General features: G+C 40.1%; 1 protein-coding gene across 1 annotated transcript in view; it reads right to left on the minus strand.

The window, feature by feature from the left end:
* Window positions 1-27,168, minus strand: part of NWD1 (NACHT and WD repeat domain containing 1) — a 1,242,814-nt gene that overhangs the window by 764,767 nt on the left and 450,879 nt on the right. The window contains exon 4 of the mRNA XM_044090721.1: window positions 2,275-3,553. Within this exon, the coding sequence (XP_043946656.1) occupies window positions 2,275-3,553 (1,279 nt within the window). The remainder of the gene's footprint in view (window positions 1-2,274; window positions 3,554-27,168) is intronic.

Here is a 27,168-nt window from a genome sequence, read left to right on the forward strand (position 1 = left end):
AAAAGCACTGTGGGAATTTGCTACTCTAAGTAAGGAAAGAGAATAGGTTGTTGTAAAAGATTGGAAATAAGACACTCCCATTACTTCTTATCACTAATTTGAGTAGAAAGATGACATTTGTATAGAGTAAGTAAAGATGGGAAAGAAATTCTACAAGAATTGCTAGTGACAAAACTGTACAATATGCTAGTAATGAAGCTAGCCTATAGTCCTGTGTTAGGAAGTAACCAGAGGATGTTCAAAACTAAATCAGAAGTACTAACTAGCCAATAGTGGTCAACAATAGTCAAAGTGATGGGACATTTCTGTACTTGTTTTACAGAATGCCAGAAAACTGCACCGTATCCTGGATTTAAGATTACATTGATCCCTCTGCCTATTACAGACATGCCATTTGAATGTATTGCTATGGACATTGGGGCTATTAGTAAAATATATGAATGATATTTTTACAGACTAGTAATGGGCTGTGCTGTAAAACTTCCAAAGACAGTGCTGTTATGCAAAGCTATTGCCAGAGAACTGCCACTGCTAGTCTCCAGAGTGGGTGTCCTTAGAGATATTTACTGACAAAGGCCTTTGTTAAATGGGTATTGCTTTGAAGTTAAATTTGAAGACATCCACTCTGTTATCCACAGACTGGATTAGCAGAGAAGTTCAGTAAAACACTGAAATCCAGCCAAAGAAATTGATACAGATTGTAAATATTGGGACCCTCATTTATTCTACTTAATGATTTCAATCAGTGATTAGCCACAAGTTAGAACTAGGTTTACCCTATTTGAACTTTTGTTCATCAGGCACCTGAAAGGGTTGCTTGACTTTATTAAGGAAAATTGGAAAGTAGAAAAGACTTCATTTAAAAATGTGATAGAAAAGTAGATTAGATCTTGAAAACTTAGTTATGCCCTTAGTAAAGGAGCACATATGGAATGGTCAAGAGGTGCAGCAATGAGTTTGTAGTAAAATGACAAATTAGTGAACTTAACTCATTAGATCAAGTATTAATATGTCATGTGAGAACAACTATCTGGCTGAGGAGCAAGGGCCATTTCAGGTGATTAAAAGAATAAATGCAGTGAATTACAAAGTTAGACGTGCTCCTTCTGTTTCCTGTCTATCACATTAGTGTACTAACGTCATGGAAAGAAGTAGAAAGTTCTGTGGTGAGCTTCCAAGCTAAAGTTTGTACACTAGAGACCAGAGAATCACTAAAGTACAGTTAAAATGAATCCTTATCCCAAGTACAAAAGGAGAAGGTAAGAGAATTTGTATTAAGAAAAAGAATGTTCTCAGATTTGTATGGGAGAACTAAACTAATACAATGTGACAAAGTGACAACACCTAGAAAAAAGGTTAGAGTGTGACTTAAATAGTATGAGTCACAGAAATGGTCAGTAAGAGAACATCAACAGATCCACCAGCAATGAGTAATAGAAGAGTCACAAGGTGAAGGGCCTAGCCCAGTAATGCTAGTTCCTTAACCAAATGGCTGTATAAGATTCTGTAATGACCTTACGAAACTGAATAAAAAAAAGAACTGTTTTTATTTGTATTTTGTTTTTGTATAGTGATTTAGCAGTATTATGTGTTTGGTACGTTGATGCGGTCAGTGGTTTTTGTTTGTTTGTTCTGTTTACTTTCTTTAGATTTGGGTTTTGTAGGTTATTTTGTGTTTGTTGTACATTTTGCATGTATAGTGTATGAGTTATTTTTTAGCATAGTTATGGCAGGTTTAGGGTTGAGTTAGGTGGAGTGATGACACAGGTAGTGTACATGACTGAGAATGACTCAAGCAGAATATGTATAGTCCAAATGAGAATCTTTACTCCTCTTCCATGTCCAGGCCCATTAATTCAATAAAAATTGAAAGTGTCCATTGAATGTCGGGCATATTACAACTGAATTGTGATTGAGGTGGTAAAATTTATTTTCTGAACAGCTAAAAGATAATTCTCCTGGAGTACGGGTTGATTTATCTAAATTCATATTTTAACCATCAAGCTTTAACACTAAAAGGCTGGAAAGTTTAGCACCTAAAGGTACTGAAATGAATGCAGCCACAGTTGGAAATCTGGTTTTAGACTTGGAAAGACCAAGTTTCTCTAAGCTGCACCTGTCTGATTTGGAGACAAACTTTAGGGACTGGGGATCTGAAATGAAATAACAAAGCACTTTAGAGTACTGCTGTAACCAGTGCTTCTGACTCATTCCTGAATTTTGAGAAAAATGTTCACACCCGTTTCCTTGAAAGTTTTAAAGAAGAAATCTAACCTGGATGAAACAATGTATCCCAGAGCATGTGATACAAGAATTTTGCCATGTTGTTTCTCCAGTCGCATGTACAGCTGGCGCACTGCTTCCTGTGTTGTTGTGGCAATCTGCAGTTCTGAAACAGGTGTATAAGAAGCCCACCTGGTAGCCTCATCAAATGCCAGTTTAAGTAAAAGAGGCTGTCCACACTGTTTAAAACTCTGTAGAATAACATTATACTGAAATGGTGTTAGTGTACGGCTCACTGATGCCATCAGTGTTTCAATCATCTCCCCTCCTTGTTCACCAGACAGGGGTTTCACTTCAAAATAGTTCTCCTGGTTTATGATAGCTTCCCGGAGGGTTTTTAATATGCCGTACTCTTCGGGCAGGGTGGAGACAATAATGTGGACCTTAGGGGGGCATTCTTTTGGAAGCCAGTGAAGTCTGTGGGCACCATCAGCTGAAGAAAGTTGATCTAATGAATCAAAAATCAAAATCATTGCCTGCTTCTTTTTTTTGGACACAGTATGCAAAAGACTGTGGAAAAAACGAACAAGATCATTGTAAAAGTTTGTAACTGAGACAGAAGGTGGTGGAAAGTTAAGTGCAGAGCAAATCTGAAAGCAGATACTTTTGAGTACACTGTGAATTTCAGAACTAGATGGTGATGTTCCTAATAGCCGTAACACTACCACTGTCTCTTTTGGGAAAATATTTTGAATTTCCTGTGAAAGTTTACACATCACTGCAGTTTTTCCAGTACCAGATGGCCCATATAAAATCAACGGAGGATGAGGACTGCTGTTGTACTGCTTGATACATTGGCAAATATTCATTAAAAACTCTTTTCTACCACAGAAAACTGAGCACTTCTTCATACAAGTAGTCATGTGATGGATGATTTCTTGTAGAAGCCAACCTAGATCATTACAATGTTCACTGTCATTTGTAGTTCTGTTAAGTATTTGCTGCTTCATTTCTGTAACAAACTCTTCACAGAGTTTCTCAAGATATTCATTATACTGCTTGTGTTTGGAATTTGCTATATCACCTTGCCATTCCAATGTGTAGATTCGGAGTTGCTTGGAATAATCACTGGTCACTTTCATCTTCAGGCCTGAGAGAAGTTGCTGCGCCTCAGAATCTATGTTGCCATCTTCCTTAGTATCAATAAACATTGACGATCTCTGGTCCTTTGCATTCTCGTCCAAATTCTTAATTTCTCTTAAGAATATCATGGCATACACTCCTCTCTTTCTTGCTGAAAGAAGCCCTCGATCAATTTCTTTTTCTGTAACTAAATAAAGAAATTATTTAAAAAATACCATTTTTGTTTAGGGGAGTTTATTAACCATTTTTAAATCATGTGTTATCAAGGAAGATACAAAGGAGTTCAAATATTTAAAATAATACTGTCAGCAACATAGTACAAGACAGCATACATGAAAATTATTTTTTGTATTGCTATTCAGAATATTTTTGTAGCTGACAATGCTTTGAATAATGTATGGGATAAACTTGGAGATTGGTAAACTTCTTTCAGGCTCTTTCTTTGCAGCATCAGAGACCTATATAGTGTTCTGTACAATTCTAGAGACTATATCTTAGAAAACCTAGATTAGAGGCAACTGACAATGGATCTTCTGACACTGAATATCAAAATGCTGAATCAGGCATGATTAAAAATAAATGACTGAAAAAACATCTGGCTGAAATATGAGGGGTTATGCTGCCTACTCACCCTACTAACACAGTCAGGCTGTAAGGTTGTTCAACCGTGAAATGAAGAAATATTTTGTTTTGCAGAGAAAGCAATTACTTTTTCATTTACTTCTACACTCTACAACCTCATGAGAACACAGCTTTCTACATGGGAATAAAGGGCTTCCCCCTGCAAAGGTTTGTTTCTGCACAAGAAGCTGTTTAAACAACATCTTGATTCTCGAAAGAAGAGGAAGACGGGGAATGTAATGCAAACATTTAAGAAGCTTGAGAGGATCTTCAGAGTCCAAAGGATATACTAAAAGTGTTTGCTTTGTGTGTGTATGTGTGTGTGTGTATGTATGTATGTATGTATGTATGTGAGTGAGAGAGTGCGTACCCGCGCATGTGTGTGCTGTATATATTCATACATACATGTATACTTAGAACCCCCCCAAACATGTACGTGTGTGTGTGGGTATATATATATATATATATATATATATATATATATATATATATATATATATATATATATGTATACATACACATATACATTTACGTTTAACTGAAAAACAAAATGATCAAAGGACACAAGATCAGTCCAAAATTCACATAATCAAACAAACAAAAAAATCAACAAAGTAAAACAGATTTTTAGCAGGGAGGCAAAACTCCTGTATGTCCCACACCCTTTGCTACTTAAATATACCAGTTCCTGAGATTGCACAACAGCAGGGAAAGGGCTGTACCATAATCCCCCACAAACTAATGTTGACATTTTATGAAAATAACCATTTGCTTCCTTATACTGTTATGAAAACTTTTAGCATCAAGAATGTTTGACCAGATGGCCTAGTGGTTAAGGTCTTTGCCTCCCATGCACAAGGTATAAGGTTTAATCCTGACCTCCGACCAGTGTCTGTTTGGAGTTTGCATGTTCTCCCTGTGTTTCTGTGGGGGTTTCTCCCATGTCCAAAAACATGCTGAGTGTTTCCATCTCGAACTCACCAATAAATGACGCTGTGGGCAGCAGCACAGACTCTTCATGGTGCCCTATAGGGGGAACTCAGCAACAGCTCCTCGTGGTCCTGCAGAGTGGTCCTAGCAGCAGAGAACTGAGAAAAGCGACTACTTTCCTGATTTAAGTATTTTTTGCTGTTTTTTACCTGAAATATCTTCTCTTGCTTACCTTGAACAAGCTTAAACTGTTTTTTTAACTGTTTGTTGCATTATATATTATCTGCACTTAAAGTTTCATTTAGTCGAAAATTGGTCGAAAGTTGTTTGTTTGTTTGTTAAATTTAACTGTTGAGGCTTCCCACTAAAGTGTGCTAGCCTGTGTAACTGATTTATTACTGTTTCCTGCATTTCTGTGTGCTTTCTATCTCAAAAACAAAAAAAAAACAAAAAATATCCTTGTTTTCCCGCCTCTCCTCGACTAGTTTAGACCAGTATACAGGCTTTGCTGTATTCTGGGCTGTGGTGTAGTTCCTGTGGTGCCCATTGCCTTACTTGGATAGAAGGAAGTTTCTTTGCTCACCAGTGGGAGTGGGGAGCCTTGAGCAGCCTATCTGTCCCTGAAGGAGTGACCTCAGCACAAGAGCTTGTAGTAATTGGTTGTTTTGGACCATTTCTAGCTCTTTTGAAGTTCCCTGCTTAAAATCCGCCTCTGAGCGTTTTTTTGTGGATATACTACTCAGCAACAGCTCCTTGTGGTCCTGCAGAGTGGTTCTAGCAGCAGAGAACTGAGAAAAGTGACTACTTTCCTGATTTAAGTATTTTTTGCTGTTTTTACCTGAAATACCTTCTCTTGCTTACCTTGAACAAGCTTAAACTGTTTTTTTAACTGTTTGTTGCATTATATATTATCTGCACTTAAAGTTTCATTCAGTCGAAAATTGGTCGAAAGTTGTTTGTTTGTTTGTTAAATTTTACTGTTGAGGCTGCCCACTAAAGTGTGCTAGCCTGTGTAACTGATTTATTACTGTTTCCTGCATTTCTGTGTGCTTTCTATCTCAAAAACAAAAAAAATCCTTGTTTTCCCGCCTCTCCTCGACTAGTTTAGACCAGTATACAGGCTTTGCTGTATTCTGGGCTGTGGTGTAGTTCCTGTGGTGTCCATTGCTTTACTTGGATAGAAGGAAGTTTCTTTGCTCACCAGAGGGAGTAGGGAGCCTTGAGCAGCCTATCTGTCCCTGAAGGAGTGACGTCAGCACAAGAGCTTGTAGTAATTGGTTGTTTTGGACCATTTCTAGCTCTTTTGAAGTTCCCTGTTTAAAATCTGCCTCTGAGCATATTTTTCTGGCTATACTACTCAGCAACAGCTCCTCGTGGTCCTGCAGAGTGGTCCTAGCAGCGGAGAACTGAGAAAAGCGACTACTTTCCTGATTTAAGTATTTTTTTCTGTTTTTTACCTGAAATACCTTCTCTTGCTTACCTTGAACAAGCTTAAACTGTTTTTTAACTGTTTGTTGCATTATATATTATCTGCACTTAAAGGTTCATTTAGTCGAAAATTGGTCGAATGTTGTTTGTTTGTTTGTTAAATTTAACTGTTGAGGCTGCCCACTAAAGTGTGCTAGCCTGTGTAACTGATTTATTACTGTTTCCTGCATTTCTGTGTGCTTTCTATCTCAAAAACAAAAAAAAAACCAAAAAAAAATCCTTGTTTTCCCGCCTCTCCTCGACTAGTTTAGACCAGTATACAGGCCTTGCTGTATTCTGGGCTGTGGTGTAGTTCCTGTGGTGCCCATTGCCTTCCTTGGATAGAAGGAAGTTTCTTTGCTCACCAGTGGGAGTGGGGAGCTTTGAGCAGCCTATCTGTCCCTGAAGGAGTGACCTCAGCACAAGAGCTTGTAGTAATTGGTTGTTTTGGACCATTTCTAGCTCTTTTGAAGTTCCCTGTTTAAAATCCGCATTTGCACGGCTTTGCGCAGTTGTGAGCATAGCGCAGCGCCAGTTAAACAAGGTTAAACTTTTTCTGGCTCCGCCAAGTCTGCTTTTCAAATTTTCCCTTAAGAAAGCTCTACTCTTATAATAATCTAGTATAATCACTTTATTATAAGCCTAGCACTTGTTCTCAAAACCTCTCTTCTAAGTAAGCACTCGCTAACTAAAGTAAGCACTACATCCACCTACCTTCCCTGTGAGTACCCACTTCCCTTAAAGGCACAGCACTCCCTTATAATATTCTAGCATGTCGAGTGGTAGATTGCTGGCATCCTCTCCGGTTCAGCTGGTTAATCTGGGAATCTTGAGACAATGCTACAATTGTCTGATGTACACAGACAACCCTCTCCTCCTCCCAACAAACACAAATACATGAGAGATGCAACTATATAGTCAAACTGGAGGCTGAACTCTCTCAACTCAGGACTGGCAAGACCAGACAGGAGGAGAAGGTAACCACACACACACCAAACCCAGTCCCACATAGACCTACCACAACTGCAAACCAAACACATAATAACACAAAGACATACTCGGAGGCTCTAACAAAAAACTTACCAAAACAACAGAGGCTCCCAAAGCAGACACCCAAAAATCCACCACCTCAAAACATAACACATGCATCACATACTTCAATAAATCAGTGTGTCAAACAATCACAGCCCTTAAGGCCAAACACCATGCCTGATGGGATCCGCCACATAACACACGCACTCAGGTCACTCCAAAGCAAGTACAAATATGACTCCGTCATTGTCCATGCCGGTGTGAATGACCTGAGACATACCTCCCTGGACTACATGAAAAGAGACATAGAGGAGCTCTCTGATTATGTAGCCCAGGCTGGTATGACCCTGACCTTGAGCAGCATCTTGCCCTCACCAAGAAGGATGCCACAATACAAAGACAAGATGATCAGCTTTAATAATTGGCTCAAATACTGGTGTCATTCTAGGGGGATCCAATGTCTGTCTGCTTGGGATGACATGCTGGACAAGCCACGCTGCTTCGCAAGGGACGGCTTGCATCTGTCACCACTGGGCTTCCGGATATTGGCTAAGGCTCTTGCCTCCCCCATAGTGCCTTTTTTAGGCAAGGCTCAAAAGACAAAACCACCTCCTTAGAAAACAAAAATGGAAAAAAATTAAGGGTAATGCTGCTCAACGCCAGAAGTCTAAATCTCAAGATGCAGGCTCTCGAAGCACTCCTCAGTATGGAGGACATCGATGTCTGTGCAGTAACTGAAACCTGGTTCAAGGCTCCTGAGAGCACCCCAGTGCTACCAGGCTATACCTCGTATCATGCTTTTCGGTCCCAAAACTCAGGCCAAACCAAAAAGGGAGGGGGAGTGTCCATATTCATCAAGGACACCCACACCTACAGGTTAGTGGCAACACATGAAGCATCAGAGACCATTCAGGTGCAACTAACCATAGACAAAACTGCTATACAACTGGTAGCATGTTACAGACCACCCTCCCAATCTCAGGAACCCCACTCAGCCTTCCTGAAGACATTGGAGGATATGAATGTCTCACCAAACACCATCATATTGGGAGACTTCAACTACCCTAACATAGACTGAGTGCATTATTCTAGCCCAAACACCCTAGCCCAAAGGTTCCTGGAATTCATAAATTCAAACGCAATGGAACAGCTAGTCACCTCTCACACAAGGGGAGATAATATACTAGACCTGATCATCACAAACATGGGGACAAAGTGCTCCACACTGGAAGTATACCCTTCACTAGTGAGATCTGACCACAAACTAATCACCCTGGATATACATATCCCACCTCCTCCCCCAACACAAAAGACTACAGTGAAAAACTTCTCAAAAGCCGACTTTGCACTTCTTAAAACTGAGATGGTATCCTTTAAGCCCACTGGGACAGTGGAAACCACATCCCACAATGCAGAATCCTTCACAAATGCTTTCTACGGACATCTCCAAGAATGCATGGATCATCCAATCCCTAATAAAACCAAGACCCTCTCCACCAAGGGTAGGCATCCTGTCTGGTGGAACCCAGCCATAAACAAATTGTATAACAAAAGAAGGAAGCTACTGTACGACAGAGCAAAATCCCATAAAGAGAAGGCATCTCTGATCAGCACTAGTAGAAAGCTACGTTCTCTCATAAAAACATCCAAGGCCAACTTTGAGAGAAAAATCGCTATGGACACTAAAGATAACCACAAGGCCTTCTTCAGCTATGTTAGAAACGTGGGCGGAAACCCTCAGATATGTTCAGAGTTAGTTCACAATGACAAAAAATACACTGAACCCACAGATATTGCCAACATTCTGGCAGACAGGTTCAGTGCAAATTTCTCCCCTCCCTCACCCCCAAAAGAAGAAATACTTATCCCAGCTGAATGTAACCTCCCTGTCATCTCAGATGTCCAGGTGAGAACAGCCCTCAGCAAAGCTAAAAACACAGCAACAATGGGACCTGACAGTATCCCGAGTTGCGTGCTACGTGAACTCCAAGAGGAGCTAAACCCGCACATACAAATGCTATTTAACCTTAGCCTTACTACAGGATATGTACCTGAAAACTGGCGTACAGCAACAGTAGTCCCACTCCACAAAGGAGGCACCTCTACTGACCCTGGTAACTACTGCCCCATAAGCTTAACCAGCCTGGTCTGCAAAGCTATGGAAAGAATCATTATGGAACTAATAAACAGAGACATTGGGGACATAGACACTTGATCCCACCCAGTTCGGCTTTGTAAAGGGCAGATCCTGCCTTTTGAACTTGGTTGACTTTTTCGAAACAGTCACTAGAGCCATTGACGAGGGCAAAGCAGTCCATACAGCCCACCTGGACTTGGCTAAAGCTTTCGACACAATACCCCACTCTGGCATCATAGACAAGCTCAACAGCTTAAATGTAAATCCATATGTCACAAGATGGGTGGCAAACTGGCTAAAGGGTAGAACCCATAAAGTCAAAATCACTGGAGCCATGTCAGACTCAAAGCCAGTGACAAGTGGTGTCCCACAGGGCTCTGTCCTGGGACCCCTCTTGTTCGGCATTTATTTCTCAGATGTGAAAGCAAACATGGGAGGGTTGTGGCTGACAAAGTTCGCAGATGACTGCAAACTAGGCGCCATAGTCGATAAACCAGCTGACACATACATCCTACAGAAAGGCCTCACTGAAACGGACAACTGGTGCGGAGTCATGGCCTTAAACTAAATGCCAAAAAATGTATAGTCATCCCCTTTGGGAAAAACAAAGTGCCCACAAATTATCACATAGGCGGTAACCCACTGAGTACGGAAAAAGTAATCAGAGACCTGGGGACCCAAGTCGATAGTGACCTCTCATTTGACACCCACGTTGCCAAAGTGGTTAGAAAGACTTTCTACCTTGCCCACCTTATCATGAAGGGATTCACATCCAGATCAAAGGAGGTCATTGTGCCCCTGTACTCCTCCCTTATCAGGCCCATGATTGAGTACAATGCCCCATTTGGTATGTACCTCACCCGGCACTTGCAACAGCTATGGAGACCCCAAAAGTACCTCACCAAGAGGATCAAGGGTCTCCAACATATGTCATATGCTGCCAGACTAAAGAAACTCCAACTCTATTCAGTAGCATACCGCCTACTCAGAGGTGATCTGTGCCTGACGTACAAGGCCATGTCCAGTCAGGAATTGATGGACATGCTCCACCTCAAAAAATCCAAATCCATCAGAACCACGAGCGCTAAAGATTTGAACCTCAGCACAAATATGAATAGGACATGCTGGAGGGACAGATTCATAACTCAGAGGCTTCCCATACTCTGGAACAGAATCCCAGTTCATGTCAGGCAGAGCCCCTCACTGACTCTCTTCAAGAGAAATCTTGACGAGTGGATGGGAGATCGTAGGTTTACCCCAGGGGTCATCTCTGTGTCACTACTAGACAGAGGCACAGTAAACTAATTCTATTATGTAAGGGGGTCTTCACTGTGTCACTACTAGACAGAGGCACAGTATTCTAAATCTATTCTGTACACTTTTGTACCATTACATGGGGTGGCGAAAGCCACATCACTATGGCTAGGCTTATAAATGCCCTAGGGCAGATAGCCTAGTACCAAACTATGAAACTATAAGAGTTGTACAGACCAACCACTTTGGGCATTTACTGTGTTGTGCCGTATCCTCAAGATAGGAGAACACGGATCATAGACTGCATGCCATGGCAGGGCTAGCCAGTCGATGGTGTAAAAAAATACGGCTCTAGGTGATTCGGTCCTGTTGATTAATGTTGCCAAAAATGGGCAGTTACCGGTGATAAGTGGGTTGAGAACCCAGCCTACTCTCACCCACGCCAGGGACCCGTGCTAATGGTGGGAGGGGTATATGTGCCCCTACTGACCAGTGTGTGCCCGCTACAAAGCCCAGCAGCCCTGGGCCAATAAGCTACTGGCTGGCCGGTGTCTAGTTGCCCAGCCTGGGTTACTTGGATAGCTCATTTGAGCAAAAGCTGGACGTAAAACCAACCAACCTGCCAAACATGAACTGAGAATTGCTATGCTTAATGTAGGTTCACTGACAGGACGCATCTTGGAAGTGGATGACATGATGATAAGGAGGAGACTGGACATCCTATGTAGCCAAGAGACGAGATAGAGGGCAGTGCAGCAAAGCCACTTGGCTTGGGATCCAGACTGTACTACTCAGGTGGGGGACAGGCTAGAAATGGTGTAGGAATTGTGGTGAGACAGAGGCTTCAGAAGGCAGTGAGGGATGTCATCAGAATTAATGATAGACTCATGGCAATCAGAATCCAGTGTAATGATAGGGCAGCATTCATAATCTCAGAAAATGCTCCACAGCAGGGTTGTGATAGTGAGGAAAATAATGCATTCAGACAGCAGTTGCAGGACCTTCTAGATAAAGCAGGACAACATGAATTGGTGTTTATAATGGGTGACTTAAATGCACATGTTGGGACAGACAGAACTGGATATGAGGACTGCCTGGGTCCACATGGGTGGAGTAACAAGAATAAAGAAAGAAAAGCCATTCTAGAGTTCTCTCTGGCAAATGGCTGTATAGTATCCAACACATGGTTCAGAAAGAGAGACAGTCACAAGAACACATACAAGAGTAGCAAACATGCAACTCAGGTAGACATCCTCCTAGTACGGAAAAAGGACTGGGGTAGAATCCATGACTGCAAAGTTATCCCCAGTGAAACAGTAGGCCCACAGCATAAACCATTAGTTGCCACAATCAGCTGCAAGCAGTGGTCAGAGAAGGCTCTAAGATCAACAGAGACCAGGCTGAAGACCTGGAAGTTGATTGGAGAAAATGTACAGCAGTTCAAGGAATTACTCAGGACTCTAGCACCCCTAGAAGAGGAGGAAATAGGTGGAGTTGAAGAGGAGTGCCAGCACCTAAAACAGCATGTGTTAGGACTACAGAAACGATATGTGGCCGAGCCAGGTATGGAAATAAGGTACATAAGGAAAGCTGTTGGTGGAATACAGAAGTCCAGGAAGTCATCAAAAGAGAGAAGGAGTGCAGGAAGAAATGGGAGATAGAAAAGACTGACCAGGCTAGGAAGGACTACTGGTTGGCAAACAAAGAAGATAAAAAACAACTAGCAATAGCGAAGAATAGGGCATCAGAGGCAATCTCAGGAACAAAAATGAAATTGCCGGGTAAAGCACTCTGTAGTAACAGTCAAAGTGAAAAAAGAAGAACAAGAGTGCACCAATGGCTGTGTTAAATCGTAGATGTCACAAAAATCACGAACAGCTGCAGCTGGTTGACCATTTATTGTAAAACACAAAAACAGGATCCAAAAGTAAGCGCTTTCACGTCCAAGAATGACGCTTCATCAGACTTCATGAATCACTGTGATAAAACACACTCTTTATATACAGCCTAAGTCATGTGCTAATTACAATTAATTAATTAAATAATTAAAGCACTTAGTTTGGAATAGGACTCAGGTTAACTCATACATTGCTGAAACTCTTAAAAATACACTTTATTAAAACATATATATATCTTTAAAAACTAATGTATCTAAAATCTACCTTACATAAACCTAGGTCAAGAATCTATATATATATATATACATATATCCTATAATATAATTTAAAAACTAGTGTTTTAAGGGTCGTCCCGCCAAACATGGTTTTAATGTGATTTTATCATTTAATCCATGAATATGTGCTTGCAGTCTCACTACCCATCTATTTTCTAATTCCTCTAACTTGTTTTTATAATTGCCTAACCTATGTGTCCTTTGTAACTTCTCCAGGACTTTGAATTTAAAAATATGTCTAAGTCCATTCTCAAGAACATGTTTGGCTAAGGCGTTATTAGTGTTTTCCTTGTGTATGGCATATATATGCTCTCTGATTCGTTCTCTCAGTGTCCTATTTGTTTTGCCTATATAGAACTTATGGCATTCTTGGCACTGGGCTAAGTATACTACATCTGTAGTCCTACAATCTGCATATCCTTGGAACCTGTATGTGTGTTTAGTGATCGGATGTTCAAAGGTTTGGTGAACATCTATAAATTGACATTGATTACAAGAACGACAAGGGAATGTACCTGTTCTATTAGACTTACAAGAATCTTTCCTATTATTGTCATAGCATAAAATCCTTTTGAGGGATTTCATATTTTTGTAAGCTATGCTAGGTTGGTCAGTTATTAACTCTCTGATCTTGTCATCATGTGTAAGTAATCTCCAATTGTTGCTAATAATACGCTTAATATAACTATTTCTATTGGTATAGGAGATGGTAAGCCTAGTTTTAGCTGTTTGCTTCTAACTTGTCTCAATGGACAATGGTTCTTTGTCGATCCTATGGAAAAATGGAATTCCCTTGTCAGTCCTATGCCTATCATTTTTCATCATAGCTCCCTTTATCTCTCTATTCTTGTATCCTCTAGATGTAAAATTATTGGCCAACTTGGCCACATGTTGTCCATATACATCATCCTGAGTAGTTAACCTAGATAATCTCATGGCTTGATTTTCAACAATATTGGAATACACATGACGGGGGTGCATGCTAGTTCGATGTAATAGATTGTTCCTCCAACATGTCTTTCTAAACAATTCTGTATTAATGCCCATGTTTGTCTTAGTTAGCTTCACATCAAGAAATTCAATAACATCTTTAGAATGAGTACTCTCAAACTCTAAGAAACTTGTTGTACCATTGATGGATTGGACAAACTGTTGTAACTGCTGTTCTGTTCCCCTCCATACAACAAAAACATCGTCCACAAAACGACCATAATATTTGAGAGTTGCCAAAAATGGGCAGTTACCGGTGATAAGTGGGTTGAGAACCCAGCCTATTCTCACCCACGCCAGGGACCCGTGCTAATGGTGGGAGGGGTATATGTGCCCCTACTGACCAGTGTGTGCCCGCTACAAAGCCCAGCAGCCCTGGGCCAATAAGCTACTGGCTGGCCGGTGTCTAGTTGCCCAGCCTGGGTTACTTGGATAGCTCATTTGAGCAAAAGCTGGACGTAAAACCAACCAACCTGCCAAACATGAACTGAGAATTGCTATGCTTAATGTAGGTTCACTGACAGGACGCAGCTTGGAAGTGGTTGACATGATGATAAGGAGGAGACTGGACATCCTATGTAGCCAAGAGACGAGATAGAGGGCAGTGCAGCAAAGCCACTTGGCTTGGGATCCAGACTGTACTACTCAGATGGGGGACAGGCTAGAAATGGTGTAGGAATTGTGATGAGACAGAGGCTTCAGAAGGCAGTGAGGGATGTCATCAGAATTAATGATAGACTCATGGCAATCAGAATCCAGTGTAATGATAGGGCAGCATTCATAATCTCAGAAAATGCTCCACAGCAGGGTTGTGATAGTGAGGAAAATAATGCATTCAGACAGCAGTTGCAGGACCTTCTAGATAAAGCAGGACAGCATGAATTGGTGTTTATAATGGGTGACTTAAATGCACATGTTGGGACAGATAGAACTGGATTTGAGGACTGCCTGGGTCCACATGGGTGGAGTAACAAGAATAAAGAAAGAAAAGCCATTCTAGAGTTCTCTCTGGCAAATGGCTGTATAGTATCCAACACATGGTTCAGAAAGAGAGACAGTCACAAGAACACATACAAGAGTAGCAAACATGCAACTCAGGTAGACATCCTCCTAGTACGGAAAAAGGACTGGGGTAGAATCCATGACTGCAAAGTTATCCCCAGTGAAACAGTAGGCCCACAGCATAAACCATTAGTTGCCACAATCAGCTGCAAGCAGTGGTCAGAGAAGGCTCTAAGATTAACAGAGACCAGGCTGAAGACCTGGAAGTTGATTGGAGAAAATGTACAGCAGTTCAAGGAATTACTCAGGACTCTAGCACCCCTAGAAGAGGAGGAAATAGGTGGAGTTGAAGAGGAGTGCCAGCACCTAAAACAGCATGTGTTAAGGACTACAGAAACGATATGTGGCCGAGCCAGGTATGGAAATAAGGTACATAAGGAAAGCTGGTGGTGGAATACAGAAGTCCAGGAAGTCATCAAAAGAGAGAAGGAGTGCAGGAAGAAATGGGAGATAGAAAAGACTGACCAGGCTAGGAAGGACTACTGGTTGGCAAACAAAGAAGATAAAAAACAACTAGCAATAGCGAAGAATAGGGCATCAGAGGCAATCTACCAACTTCTGGGAAGTGACTCAGTAAGGGGCACAAAGAAATTACATCAGGTTGCAAGGCAAAGACAGAAAGATAAAGAAGATAGTCAGACACCCTTCATAAGGGATGCCAGCAACAACCTGCTTACCAGTCCACAGGACATCAAAGGCAGATGGAAAGAGTATTTCCAGTAGCTTCTGAATGAAGAAAACTCCACAGAAGCTGTACTGCCCCAGAAACAGTCTACAATTAGAGAAGAGGAGGAGCCCACCTTAGAAGAAGCATAAACAGCACTAAGGAAGATGAAGTCAGGGAAAGCAGCAGGCTCAGATGAGGTGACAGCAGATATGATAAAGATGCTGGGTAGATAGGGGAGAAATGGTTCCTGAGGATACTAATAGCAGTGTGGAGACAAAGGCGTATTCCAGATGACTGGAGAATAAGCATACTTGTGCCAGTGTACAAGAACAAAGGGGACATCTACAACTGTGGGCAGTACAGAGGCATCAGACTCCTACCACACTGCATGAAAGTTCTGGAGAGAGTGATTGATACACAGATACACAGAGTAGTAGAATGTAAGATGGGAGATGAACAGTTTGGATTCAGATCAGGATGCAACACAATTGACCTAATGTTTGCATTGAGACAGTTACTTGAGAAGAGCTAGAAATGAGGACAGAGTCCAACTGGGGATTCCTAGACTTGGAGAAAGCATATGACAAGGTTCCAAGAAAGCTAATCTGGGCAGTACTGTGGTGGTTTGAAGTCCCGGAAACATTGGTAGAATTAGTGCAGGCTATGTACAAGGACCCTCTGACTGAAGTACGAACAGTGTTCGGCCTCACAGAGGGGTTCCCAGTGGGAGTGGGTGTACATCAGGGTTCAGCTCTGAGCCCACTGCTGTTCATACTGGTGATGGACTACATTAGCAAACAGGTTGGAGGGGACAGATCAACAAAGCTGCTGTATGCAGGCAATGTATGCAGACGATGTAGCAGTACAGGCAGACTTTGAGGTAGAACTTCAGCAAAGGATAGGAGAATGGAATGCAAATCTGAAGGCACATAGGATGAAACTAAGCAGAGATAAGAAGGTGGTAATGGCATCAAATTGGGGAAATCAGAAGAAGCTAAGAATAGAGATAGACGGGATGATAGTGGAACAGGTAAACAGTTTCAAGTATCTGGGAGGGGTGGTTGAGGAGAAGGGTAGTCTGAATGAAGAGGTCAAAGCTAGAATCAGAGGAGTTGCAGCCAACTGGCATAGAGGATCAGGTGTAGTCTATGACAGAAGAATGCCAAAGAAGCTGAAAAGCAAGGTGTACAAGTCAGTGGTGCAACCAGTACTACTGTATGGTACAGAAACCTGGCAGAACAGTTGAAGAAGCTAGAGGTGATGGAAATGAAGTGCCTGAGAAGGGTGGTAGGAGGCACACTGTAGGACAGATAAAGAAATGATGAGGACATAAGAGCAGAAGCCAAAGTAGCTCAAATTGCAGAAAAGATCAAAGAGAACAGATTGTGGTGGTTTGAGCACATGTATAGAAAAGCAGAAGACAATCTGTTGAGGAAGATTTGGTCCTGACAGGAAGAAGGTAAGAGGAAGTGAGGACATCCAGCAAAGAGGTGGCTGGATTGTGTGAAAGATCTGCGACAATCAGGCATGAGTGTTGAAGAAGGCAGGAGTGTGGCACTGAATCGAGAGAGTTGGCAACAGTTAACACGATACCCCGACCCCATGTAGAAAAAATGGGAAAAAGGGGGCTGATGATGATGATGATGAATGTTAGACAGAGACAGATATAGGTGAGTCTGATTTAGTCAGTCTGTCTATCTACTTACACTCACTCACTTACACACACAGCTCAAATGAGATTCGTATATAAGGCATAAATTGTGTAAGTTGCTTTTCCTGACTAGATGAACCCAGGAATGTCAATTAAAGGTTTTCATGATGTATCCAGATATGTTGCTGCCTTGGGGTTACTTCAAGTATTAAAGGGTTACAAAGAGCAAGCCCACTATGTAAAGAGTATGGTGGCTTCACTTCCACATAAAATGTCTTTTGGTGAGTGCGGAGTTCCTTTTTTTATGTTGGTTTATCTGATCAGATTTAGTTCACAGTGTTTCATGAGGTGTTCTCGCTCTCATCTGAGTGGCAGCCAGATATACATATATGTAAAGTGTGTGTGTGTATATGTATATATATATATATATATATATATATGTGTGTGTGTGTGTGTGCGTGTATGTGTGTATATGTATGTTGAATTATCAGAATGCAAAGGCATTGAAACTAAAGTGATTGATGCCAACATTCCAAAATTCAATACATCGTAAAACACAAAACATCTGAAAGAAAACCATACAGGAATGGTAATGCACAGCCCAGCATACAAGAATACAAGTCCATATCAATGACCAGCATTCTGAAATGAAATTAAGTGGCCTACTTTATTTCTAATAGACTAAACAAAGCAGACAGAAGGTTCACCTAAGAAGGCTTCATCAGTACAAAATCAGAAACAGTTCTATGCAGGCTTGGTAAATATATGTGAAATGATCATGTCACACCTTACATGATGTAATTGTGAACAAAGGCATTTCTTTTTTTAAGTAATAAGCCACTTAATATCAGCTATTCGGCCATAGAAAAGCAGTTATACTAAAGTAATGTGAAAACAAATATGACACATTATACAAATCAAACCATCATATTAGTAAAATGAACTATTGTTCTTTGTATTTTGTGCGTAGTTTATAAATAATTTTATTGTAAATCAGTCGTAAGCTTTCATATAATTTTTTCATAGCCTCCAAATTAATAATCCAGTCCTTCTTTAATTATATATAGTAAATCATGCCTTTTTTTAATTAGAAAACTGTTTGTAATTATCTTCTGAATCCCAGTAAATGTAAAAGAATAGCAATAGCATCTTTAAATTAGTGTTTGTAGTGTACATAATTCTCAACTATCCAGATTTTTGTCTCATATTTTTGATCTTTTCCTCAGAAAATTTTAGTTTTCTAGCAAATCATTGGCATGTCATTGTAGATTGAAATCAGAAAATAATGACGGGTATTTGAGTTTCAAACTTCATGCACTTCAGAAAATTTGTGCTAATGTAATACCTGTTATTCTGTCAAGTTTCCATGTTTGTAAGAGCAATATTTCAAATCCTTCCACATTTTTGGGCCTTTGTCCTCCCATTATTTATGGCTTTGACCACATTTCTTGCTCTAAGAGGTTGAGAGGTATGGTAGTGTGTGCTATAGTTACTCTTAAATCTTATGCCACTTAAGTGATGTAGGATTCTCTTTTCAAGCCAAGGACATTTGATACAGAATGAGGTACACACACAAACAGCCATATGAATCACAAAAAGCTAGATTTAATAAAGGACCTAATTTCATAAGTATGTGTTTTTCCCCCTTTTTTTAATTTATTTTTTATAAACTTTGTTTCCTTGTGGCAACTGCTGTTTTTGTAATCTGTTGTAGGTGTTCTTTTTGGCATTTGTATATTTTTCTTGTATCATCTGTAAATCGTGGTCCAGGCTTGATATCTGAGGTTTTCTTCAAGGCGCAAATAAACTACTGTACAGAACCTAGGTTTTTCTCAAACCACTCGAAGATTACAGTTAAAATAATTTGACCTAGTGATCTTAATAAAAAAGGGGGGGGGGTACAAACTGGTCCGTAAACCCAAACTTACTACAGAAAAAAGATATACTACAGGAAATTAATACTATGTTAGAGGGAGTTAAGCATGACCTAACACTGACTGATACTCCCTACGATATACAGTGGGCAGCAAGCAAAGCTGGAATCAGGGGAATTTTAATAAGGAAAGTGTCATACTATAAAAAATATTCAAAAAAGAAAAGACCAGAATTAAAAAATGAAATAAACTAAATAGAAGAATCAGTCCACCCCCCCCCCCCCCAAACTCATTACTAGAAGAACAAATGAATAACTTACAAGAAGACTTGTATATCATGCATGCAGAACAATTCTGCTTCTCAGAATTGAAAACCCTAGCCAAGTATTCAGATTGGGCACAAACTCCATCAAAATTATTGACGAGTTTAATGTAAAGTACAAAGCCCCTATGATAAAAGAAATTTAATTCCAATAGACTAAATGTATATATAATACTAATCAAGAAATTATTAAAATGGAGATTTATACTCAAACTTGTATGGCCCATAAAAACTAAAAATGACTGACTTAGAGAGGGACCCCTTTTTAAGGAATCGAAACTTCCCAAAGACTACTCAAGCTCAAAAGGACTCGCTTGGAGTTCCTTTCACGGAACAAGAAATCCTTTCAGTAATAAATAGTATGAAAACAAGTAAAGCTCCTGGACCAGATGGTTATAAAGCAGACCTCTATAAATCCTTTGGGCAAAAGTTATAAAAACACTTATTAAAAATCTATAATTACATAAGAGAATATGGCACTACAGATTTACATTTAAATAACTGAAAGACGATTTCTGTACCTAAAGGCAAGTCTGATCTTAAAAACCTGGGATATTATATACCAATCTCTCATATAAATCTAGACATCAAAATTTTAGCTGCAATACTTGCAAACAGATTTAAAAAAAAAGTTTTACCCAATCTAATATCACCTGGACAATCAGGATTTATGAATGGCAGACAGAAGTGACAAGTTAACTTTAGATACAATGATCTAATTATTTATACAAAATAAAAACTCTATCTATGCCCTCACTTTAGATGCTTCTAAAGCTTTTGACAGAGTAAACTTAAACTTTTTATTCTCTGTATTACTGCACTTTTATATACCATAAGAATTTACAAATCTAATACAACTTTTGTATGAGAGCGCTCGCGTAATTCTATACATATAAACAAAACAAATTCAAATAGAATAAAAGTTTTAAATGTGACCAGACAAGGATGCCATTATCTCCCTTCCTTTTTAACTTGTATATAGAACCTCTATTTTTTACTTATAATTTAAAAAACGTATCATCATATCCCAGAAAATATTCAGAACAAAATTGTACTAATAGCCTTTGCTGATGATTTAAATCAATACTTCTTACTCTCTAGCACTGATTTAAGCAAAATTCTTGACTCAATCAATAGCTTCCCAAAAGTCTCAGACTTTGAAATTAATCCTAAAATGTCCTTAATTTTCCCTATCAGTCCAATAAGCCTCACTGACTCTTATTTTCCAGAGTTGAGAATAAAGTTAAAATACACCCTGAGATATTTAGGTATCACCTTTGAACATAGTCTGAAACTATTCATGCAGAATAACGTACTAAAGTTTTGGTCAGACATTGATCAGGATATCGAGATGGGGAAAAATGAAGCTATCTTTCCTTTCGAAAACAGTAATTATAAAAAATTAATATTCTTCCAAGGCTACTATTTCATAAACTTAATAGTCCAGAAAACCAACTGAATGTAGCTTTAACTAAATTTATATGGTATCTTAAGTTGGTTAGAATTAGGTACCAGAAGTTAATGCATCCAAAAGAAAGGGGCGGATTGGGATTACTAGACTTCAATCTGTATTATGACATAATATGTGCAAACAGGATTATACAAATTGCTGACTATAATCCCAAGAGTAAAGAATGGTATCCACTATGGATCAAACTATGGTATAACTATATCAAAAACAGTAAAATTAATTTCAAAGCCCTTTCTTTCTTAAATCAGGAGAGCTTAACGGATAGGAATTTTCACTTCTCCTTAAAACATAGAATAATAAGGTTTCAGAAATTGTTGGAAGTTTTAAATCTAGCAAATACTTGTATCCTCTTAGAACTATTACAGCTGAACCCAAATCTTAGATTAAATAAAAAGATGTTAAATCTGAATAGCTGTCCACTCATTAAGGAATGTAAAGTTTGGAATATTAACAGACATAGGAAGAAGTCTTTAGAAGACATAAGGAATGTTCTCAACCTTCCAAAAGGATACATCATAATGCTAAAGCAAATCGGAGAACTTTGTACTTAAATATTTGGTGACTTTGAAGCTAACAAAAAAGGCTTAAATACACGTATTACTTTATGGAACCTTAAAGAAAATGATGGTGTCTTAACACTTATAAGTTAATAGTATCTCTTAAATACCAATCATCATTATTGTATTTAAAATACTGGACTGATAAGATCAAAGAATGCTTTGAAAAACAAAAATCTAATTTTGTTGAAGTAACACAAAAATTAATCCCTTTCAGAAAACTTGTATATACTCAATGATAACCAACAATGCTTACTTCACCCTAGAAATACTTAACAGCTTCAATTCAGAGGTTTCTTCAAACTGTCCGTGCTTTTACTCACAAATAGCAGATTTGCTTCATATCTTCTGGAGCTGCAAATGCACTTACAAATTATGGTGCTCATTGAGAGTTAGACTAGAGAAGATGGGATATCAAAAATCTACATTATCATGGGAATTTGCAATTTTGCCTCTCAGAAATTACCCAGGTTTAACCTACACATTGTAATTACTCCCGTCTGTATAGTGAAATTGTTTATTACCCAGAACTGGCTAGATCAAAACAAACTATCGTGGGAGGGTTTCAGAAGTATGGCAATAAAGTATATGTCAGCACATAGGCACACTTAGTTTGGTTATTCGTTATATACTTATTTCCTAAAATACTGGAGTTTTCTCCTGGACTATATTTTGAAAGATTAGCTAAATGTAGAATGACAAATTATTGTGATTGTTAAAGGGAAAAGGGCACAAAAGCACTCACCCTCATGAACTTTGTGTCACCTCTGTTCTATTTATGTATCTGTATTGAAACAGTATGTTAACTGTGACACAATGTTAATTAGAAAATTACTGTCTGTAGCACTATTTTGTACATAGTGTATGTAGGATGTTAACAGTGTATTTTCGTTGTAACACTGAAAATTATGTTGATACAAGATTTACCGAACTATGTCTGAATTCATCTTTAAAAAAATGATGAGTGTACTGCAAGTGGATCTTGTAGCATGCATACAATACAAGTGGAGAAAAAGAAATATTAAAAAAATATATATTTTTCTTGAATCATGATAGAAGACCTCCAAATTCTTGCTTTGTCTGTAGGACAGAGCATTGGTGTATGTGTGTGTGTGTGTGTGTGTGTGTGTGGGCGGGGTAATTTTGCCAAGGAATTTATCATTAGTAAGCAGTGGGCAATGCTTCTATAAGATCTCCCTTTTAAAAAGAATTGGTGCCAAAGGTTGTAATAAATTTAATGTCCAAAGCCAATAGTCTCCAGGATGGTTCATGTGTTAGTCCATCATTTCTAGCGATGGGAGCTGTCTTAGTCAGGGCTTAGTTGACACAAGTTCCCTTATCCATGTACACTTGGCTTCATCCAAAGCAATTATTTTCTGTACTAGTTCTTTAACATAAAAAATGTACATTAGGAAAATTTAAAACATAAGAAGGATGAAGACTGCTCTATATATTGGCAAGCAAATTACTAAAATAGGCCATTTTCACAGCTTTTTATGTATGATCCATGTTCATAGGTGTTTACTAGGCTAATGGCCCTGGAGCCTTTACAAGCCTATCCCATAGGATTACCCTGACATCATGCCACCTGATCTTAGTTCCCAGTGCCTCTGTTGAGCAGAGCTACTTGATTGATTCCCCGGGGTGAATTTTCTATTTCCAATCCACTCATCAAGATTTCTCTTGAAGAGGGCCAGTGAGGTGCTCTGCTTGACATGTATGGGAAGTCTATTCCATAGCATGGCCAGTCTCTGTGGTATGAACCTGTCCCTCCAGCATGTTCTGTTGATTGTGGTAATGAGGTTGAGGTCTTTGGAGTGTGTGGTGCAGAGGGATTGGGATTTCTTTAGATGTAGCATTTCTAACAGAGCTGGGTCAGATATGGCTTTGTAAGTCAAGCAGAGATCACCTCTAAGTAGGCGATATGAGACAGAGAATAGTTGGAGTTTTTTGAGTCTGTCCATATAGGACACGTGTTTAAGGCCTGAGATCCACTTTGTGAGGTACTTTTGCAGCCTCTCCAGTTGTTGCAGGTGTCTTGTGAGGTGTATGCCAAATGGGGCAATGTGCTCAATGATTGGCCTAATGAGGAAAGAGTAGAGGGAGACAATGACCTCTTTCTTACTGGATGAAAAACCCTTAGTAATGAGATGTGCCACATAGCAGGACTTTCTGACCACAGTGGCAATGTGGTGGTCAAAAGAGAGGTTGCTATCAACCTTTTTTCCCAGATCTTATATAACGCTTTCTGTATTCAGTGGACTACCATCGATGTGATAATTCATGGGAACCAGATTTTTCCCAAAGGGGATGACGATACATTTTTTGGCATTGAGCTTAAGGCCGTGGTTCTGACACCAGTTGTTGGTCTCAGTGAGGCCTTTCTGTAAGATGTCAACATCACTTGGAGATTTAATAATAGCTCCCAACTTGCAATCATCTGTGAACTTTGTCAGCCAGAGACCCTTCGTGTTGGCCTGGACTTCAGAGAAGTAGATACCAAACAGGAGAGGACTCAGGACCGAACCCTGTGGGACTCCACTCATGACTGGTCGGCAGTCTGACTTGGAGTCAGCTACTTTCACACTGTGGATTGTATCTGTGAGCCAGTTTGCAACCCACCTAGTGATATAGGTGTTGATACCTAACTTAGTGAGTTTTTCTGTGATTCCTGACTGGGGAATTGGTCCATTGACAGCTTGCATCTTTACTGTGACTGGTACTATTAACTCATTATCAAGGTAAGTGCAAAGTTAATCCATTTATAGTAGTAGTCACTGTACTTTTGTTGATTTGCTCTTCCTTAAAGAAAGTGTATACTACCTGTAATTCTGGAAAACTGCTTTTCCTTGGTACTAGGTTACGTTGTGTGTAGATATGTAAACATATATATGTATATATATATATATATATATATATATATATATATATATGTATGTGTGTGTGTGTGTGTGTGTGTTTGTGCATATACGTAAATTATGCTAAACTTCAGTAGATCAAAACTACAGATAACCATAAAAGGTAAAAAAAAAATACAAACTAATGTCCCTGCTTTGAGCACAACCTCGGACCATGCAAGAGAAATCTACTAATCTGATGTCAGTTTTCATTTAATCCTTGACCTGTGGGTCCGGTTCCAAGCATTAGAACTGACTTAGCTGTTACTAACAGCTTACAAAGACCAAAAACTCTAGAGCTATACCCTTACCAATAATGCTTATCTCCCATTTACCCCAGATCTTGTTTGTCGCTTTTGTAGACACATACGTTCACCAACTGCTGTTGAGCGAATTCGATCTTTAGAGTTTTTTCTCCGGTATTCCCCTAAGGAATTGGTTACAGAGGACACTGATTTTGATGAAGGGGAGTGGTCCCCAAAGTCACCTCTGATGACATCTCCTTTGGAGACATCCTGGAAGTATTAAAGCAGCGGGGTGACTGGAAGTCCCAGAATCCCTCCCCTGAGAAGTCAGTTTATCTGTAGACGTTTGGATCCTGACCCTAAACCTCTTGGGTGACTTTGCCCACTCGTGATTTAATACAGTTGATTGCTTAGCAAGCATAGAAGCCTCCTGATACCATAGAACCCATTCACAGGAGGCCAGACAAAAATCTTATCAGCACCTGAAGAAAAACCCTTTTGGGTAAAAAAGGACTATCAGTTGATGCCATGGTCGTGGCAGCAGCCATGAAAAAGGAACTGGCTGAGGAGAGTTCCTCTATCCTTCCACCCAACAGAGAGTCTCGGGCAATGGATAGATGTAGAAAGTGGGTTTACCCATCATCAACTTTCACCCTTAGGTCTTTGAATTTTCTAGCATCTTTTGCCAGACTTCAAAGGGATCTGATCAAAGAACTATCGGATACCCTAGCAGGAGCCATTTCTGAGGAACTCCAGAACAAGGTTGCTTTCCAGGTGGCCACCCTGGAGTCTGTGTCTAACTCGTCCATGGGGCTCATCACTCATTCAGCAGAAGGGACTACATGGGTGTGGGTTCAGGTGTCACCATTAGGAGGCACACCTGGATGTGCCTTTGCAACTTCACTGAACCATTCAAGTCTTCATTCATCAATGCAGTTTTTAACAGATCTTCTCTGTTTGGCCCAAATGTCAGAGAAATGCTATGCCGGTGTGAAAAGGATGGAAAGACCCTTTCTGCTGTGGGGATACGTTTTTCCACTCCTCAGTGATCCTTTTCCAGTAATCAGAGGGCTAGTGGGAACATGTAGTTCAAAAAATCCCAAGGGCCTTTTCAGGACACATGCAGAGGGAGCTCCCTCCGGGGCAGGGGGGAGGAGCTTCAATGGAAGATACTGTCTATGTGGCAGGAATGGTCTGCAAAACCAGGGTTTCATGGATTTCTTCTCTAGCAAACCACTGGGAAACCCTCTCAATGCTGCTGAAAGGAGGCCTGATTGTCTTCCTCTGGAAGCAGTTGGGGGACGACTTTCCCTGCACCAAGACACCTGGCTAAACATTAGTTCAGATTCCAGGGTGCAGAGGATTATATCCAGTGGTTACAGTATCCCATCCCTCCCCCACTCAGACTGCTAAGAAATGGAGTTATCCAAGAAGTCCCACCAGACCAAATAGGATCTGGCAGTTTATTCAGGATTCTTTTTAGTGCCCAAAAAAAGGACAGGGGACTACAGACCAATTTTGGATCTCAGCATACTGAATAAATCGGTTCCCCAAACCAGATTTCAGATGGTCACTCCATTCTTCTGTTTCTGGAAAAGGACGATTGGATGTGCTCAGCTGATCTTCAGGATGCGTATTACCATATAAAGATGGAAAAATGATCCAGAAGACTCCTCCGCTTTTGGCTGGGAGCCAATCACTACCAATTCAGAGTCCTGCCATTTGGTCTCACCACTGCCCCCAGAGTGTTCACCATGTGCATGGCAGCAGTCACAGCTCACTTTGGACTGCAGGAATTCTGGGTGTTTCTCTGTTTGGATGACTGGCTCATTACTGCCCTGACCAGGCATCGTCTGATCCTCACAAGGACCACATTCTTCTGTTCCTTGTTTTTTAGGAATAATAGTAAACTACAAAAAATCGAACCTCACTCCAACTCAAAGGTTGCAGTTCATAGGGCCTCTTCTGAATACTAAAACTTCCATAGTCTCTTTTCCTCCCGCCAGACTACAGAAAATCAGAATTCAGGCTCAGAAAGTAATGAACAAACAAGAAAGTTGCTGCTCATTTAGTTTTGCAAGCAATAGGCTCTCTGACTGCAACAGTAACCCTAGTTCCCTTAGAGAGGTTCCACATGAGAATTTTACAATGGCTGTTAGCGTCTCAATGGACTGTGTCTCATCAACCCATGTTGGACTTGATTTTGATCACCAACCATTGCAAAAGGGACTTAGCTTGGTGGATTCATTCCAAGGATGTTCTTCTAGGATACCCATTTGTCCCATCACAACCCAAGGCCATAGTGACCACGGATGCCTCCCAGATGGGGTGGGGTCATTATCTGGGAAAGATTGCCCAAGGCAATTGGTCCCCCATGGAGGCCAACTTGCATATCAGTGTCCTAGAGCTAAGGCCAGTGCTTCTAGCATTGCAAGCATTCCAAATTGCCCTT

The sequence above is a fragment of the Protopterus annectens genome, chromosome 13.part0, assembly GCF_019279795.1.
Source record: "Protopterus annectens isolate FY-2018-M chromosome 13.part0, PAN1.0, whole genome shotgun sequence".
NCBI lineage: Eukaryota > Metazoa > Chordata > Ceratodontiformes > Protopteridae > Protopterus > Protopterus annectens.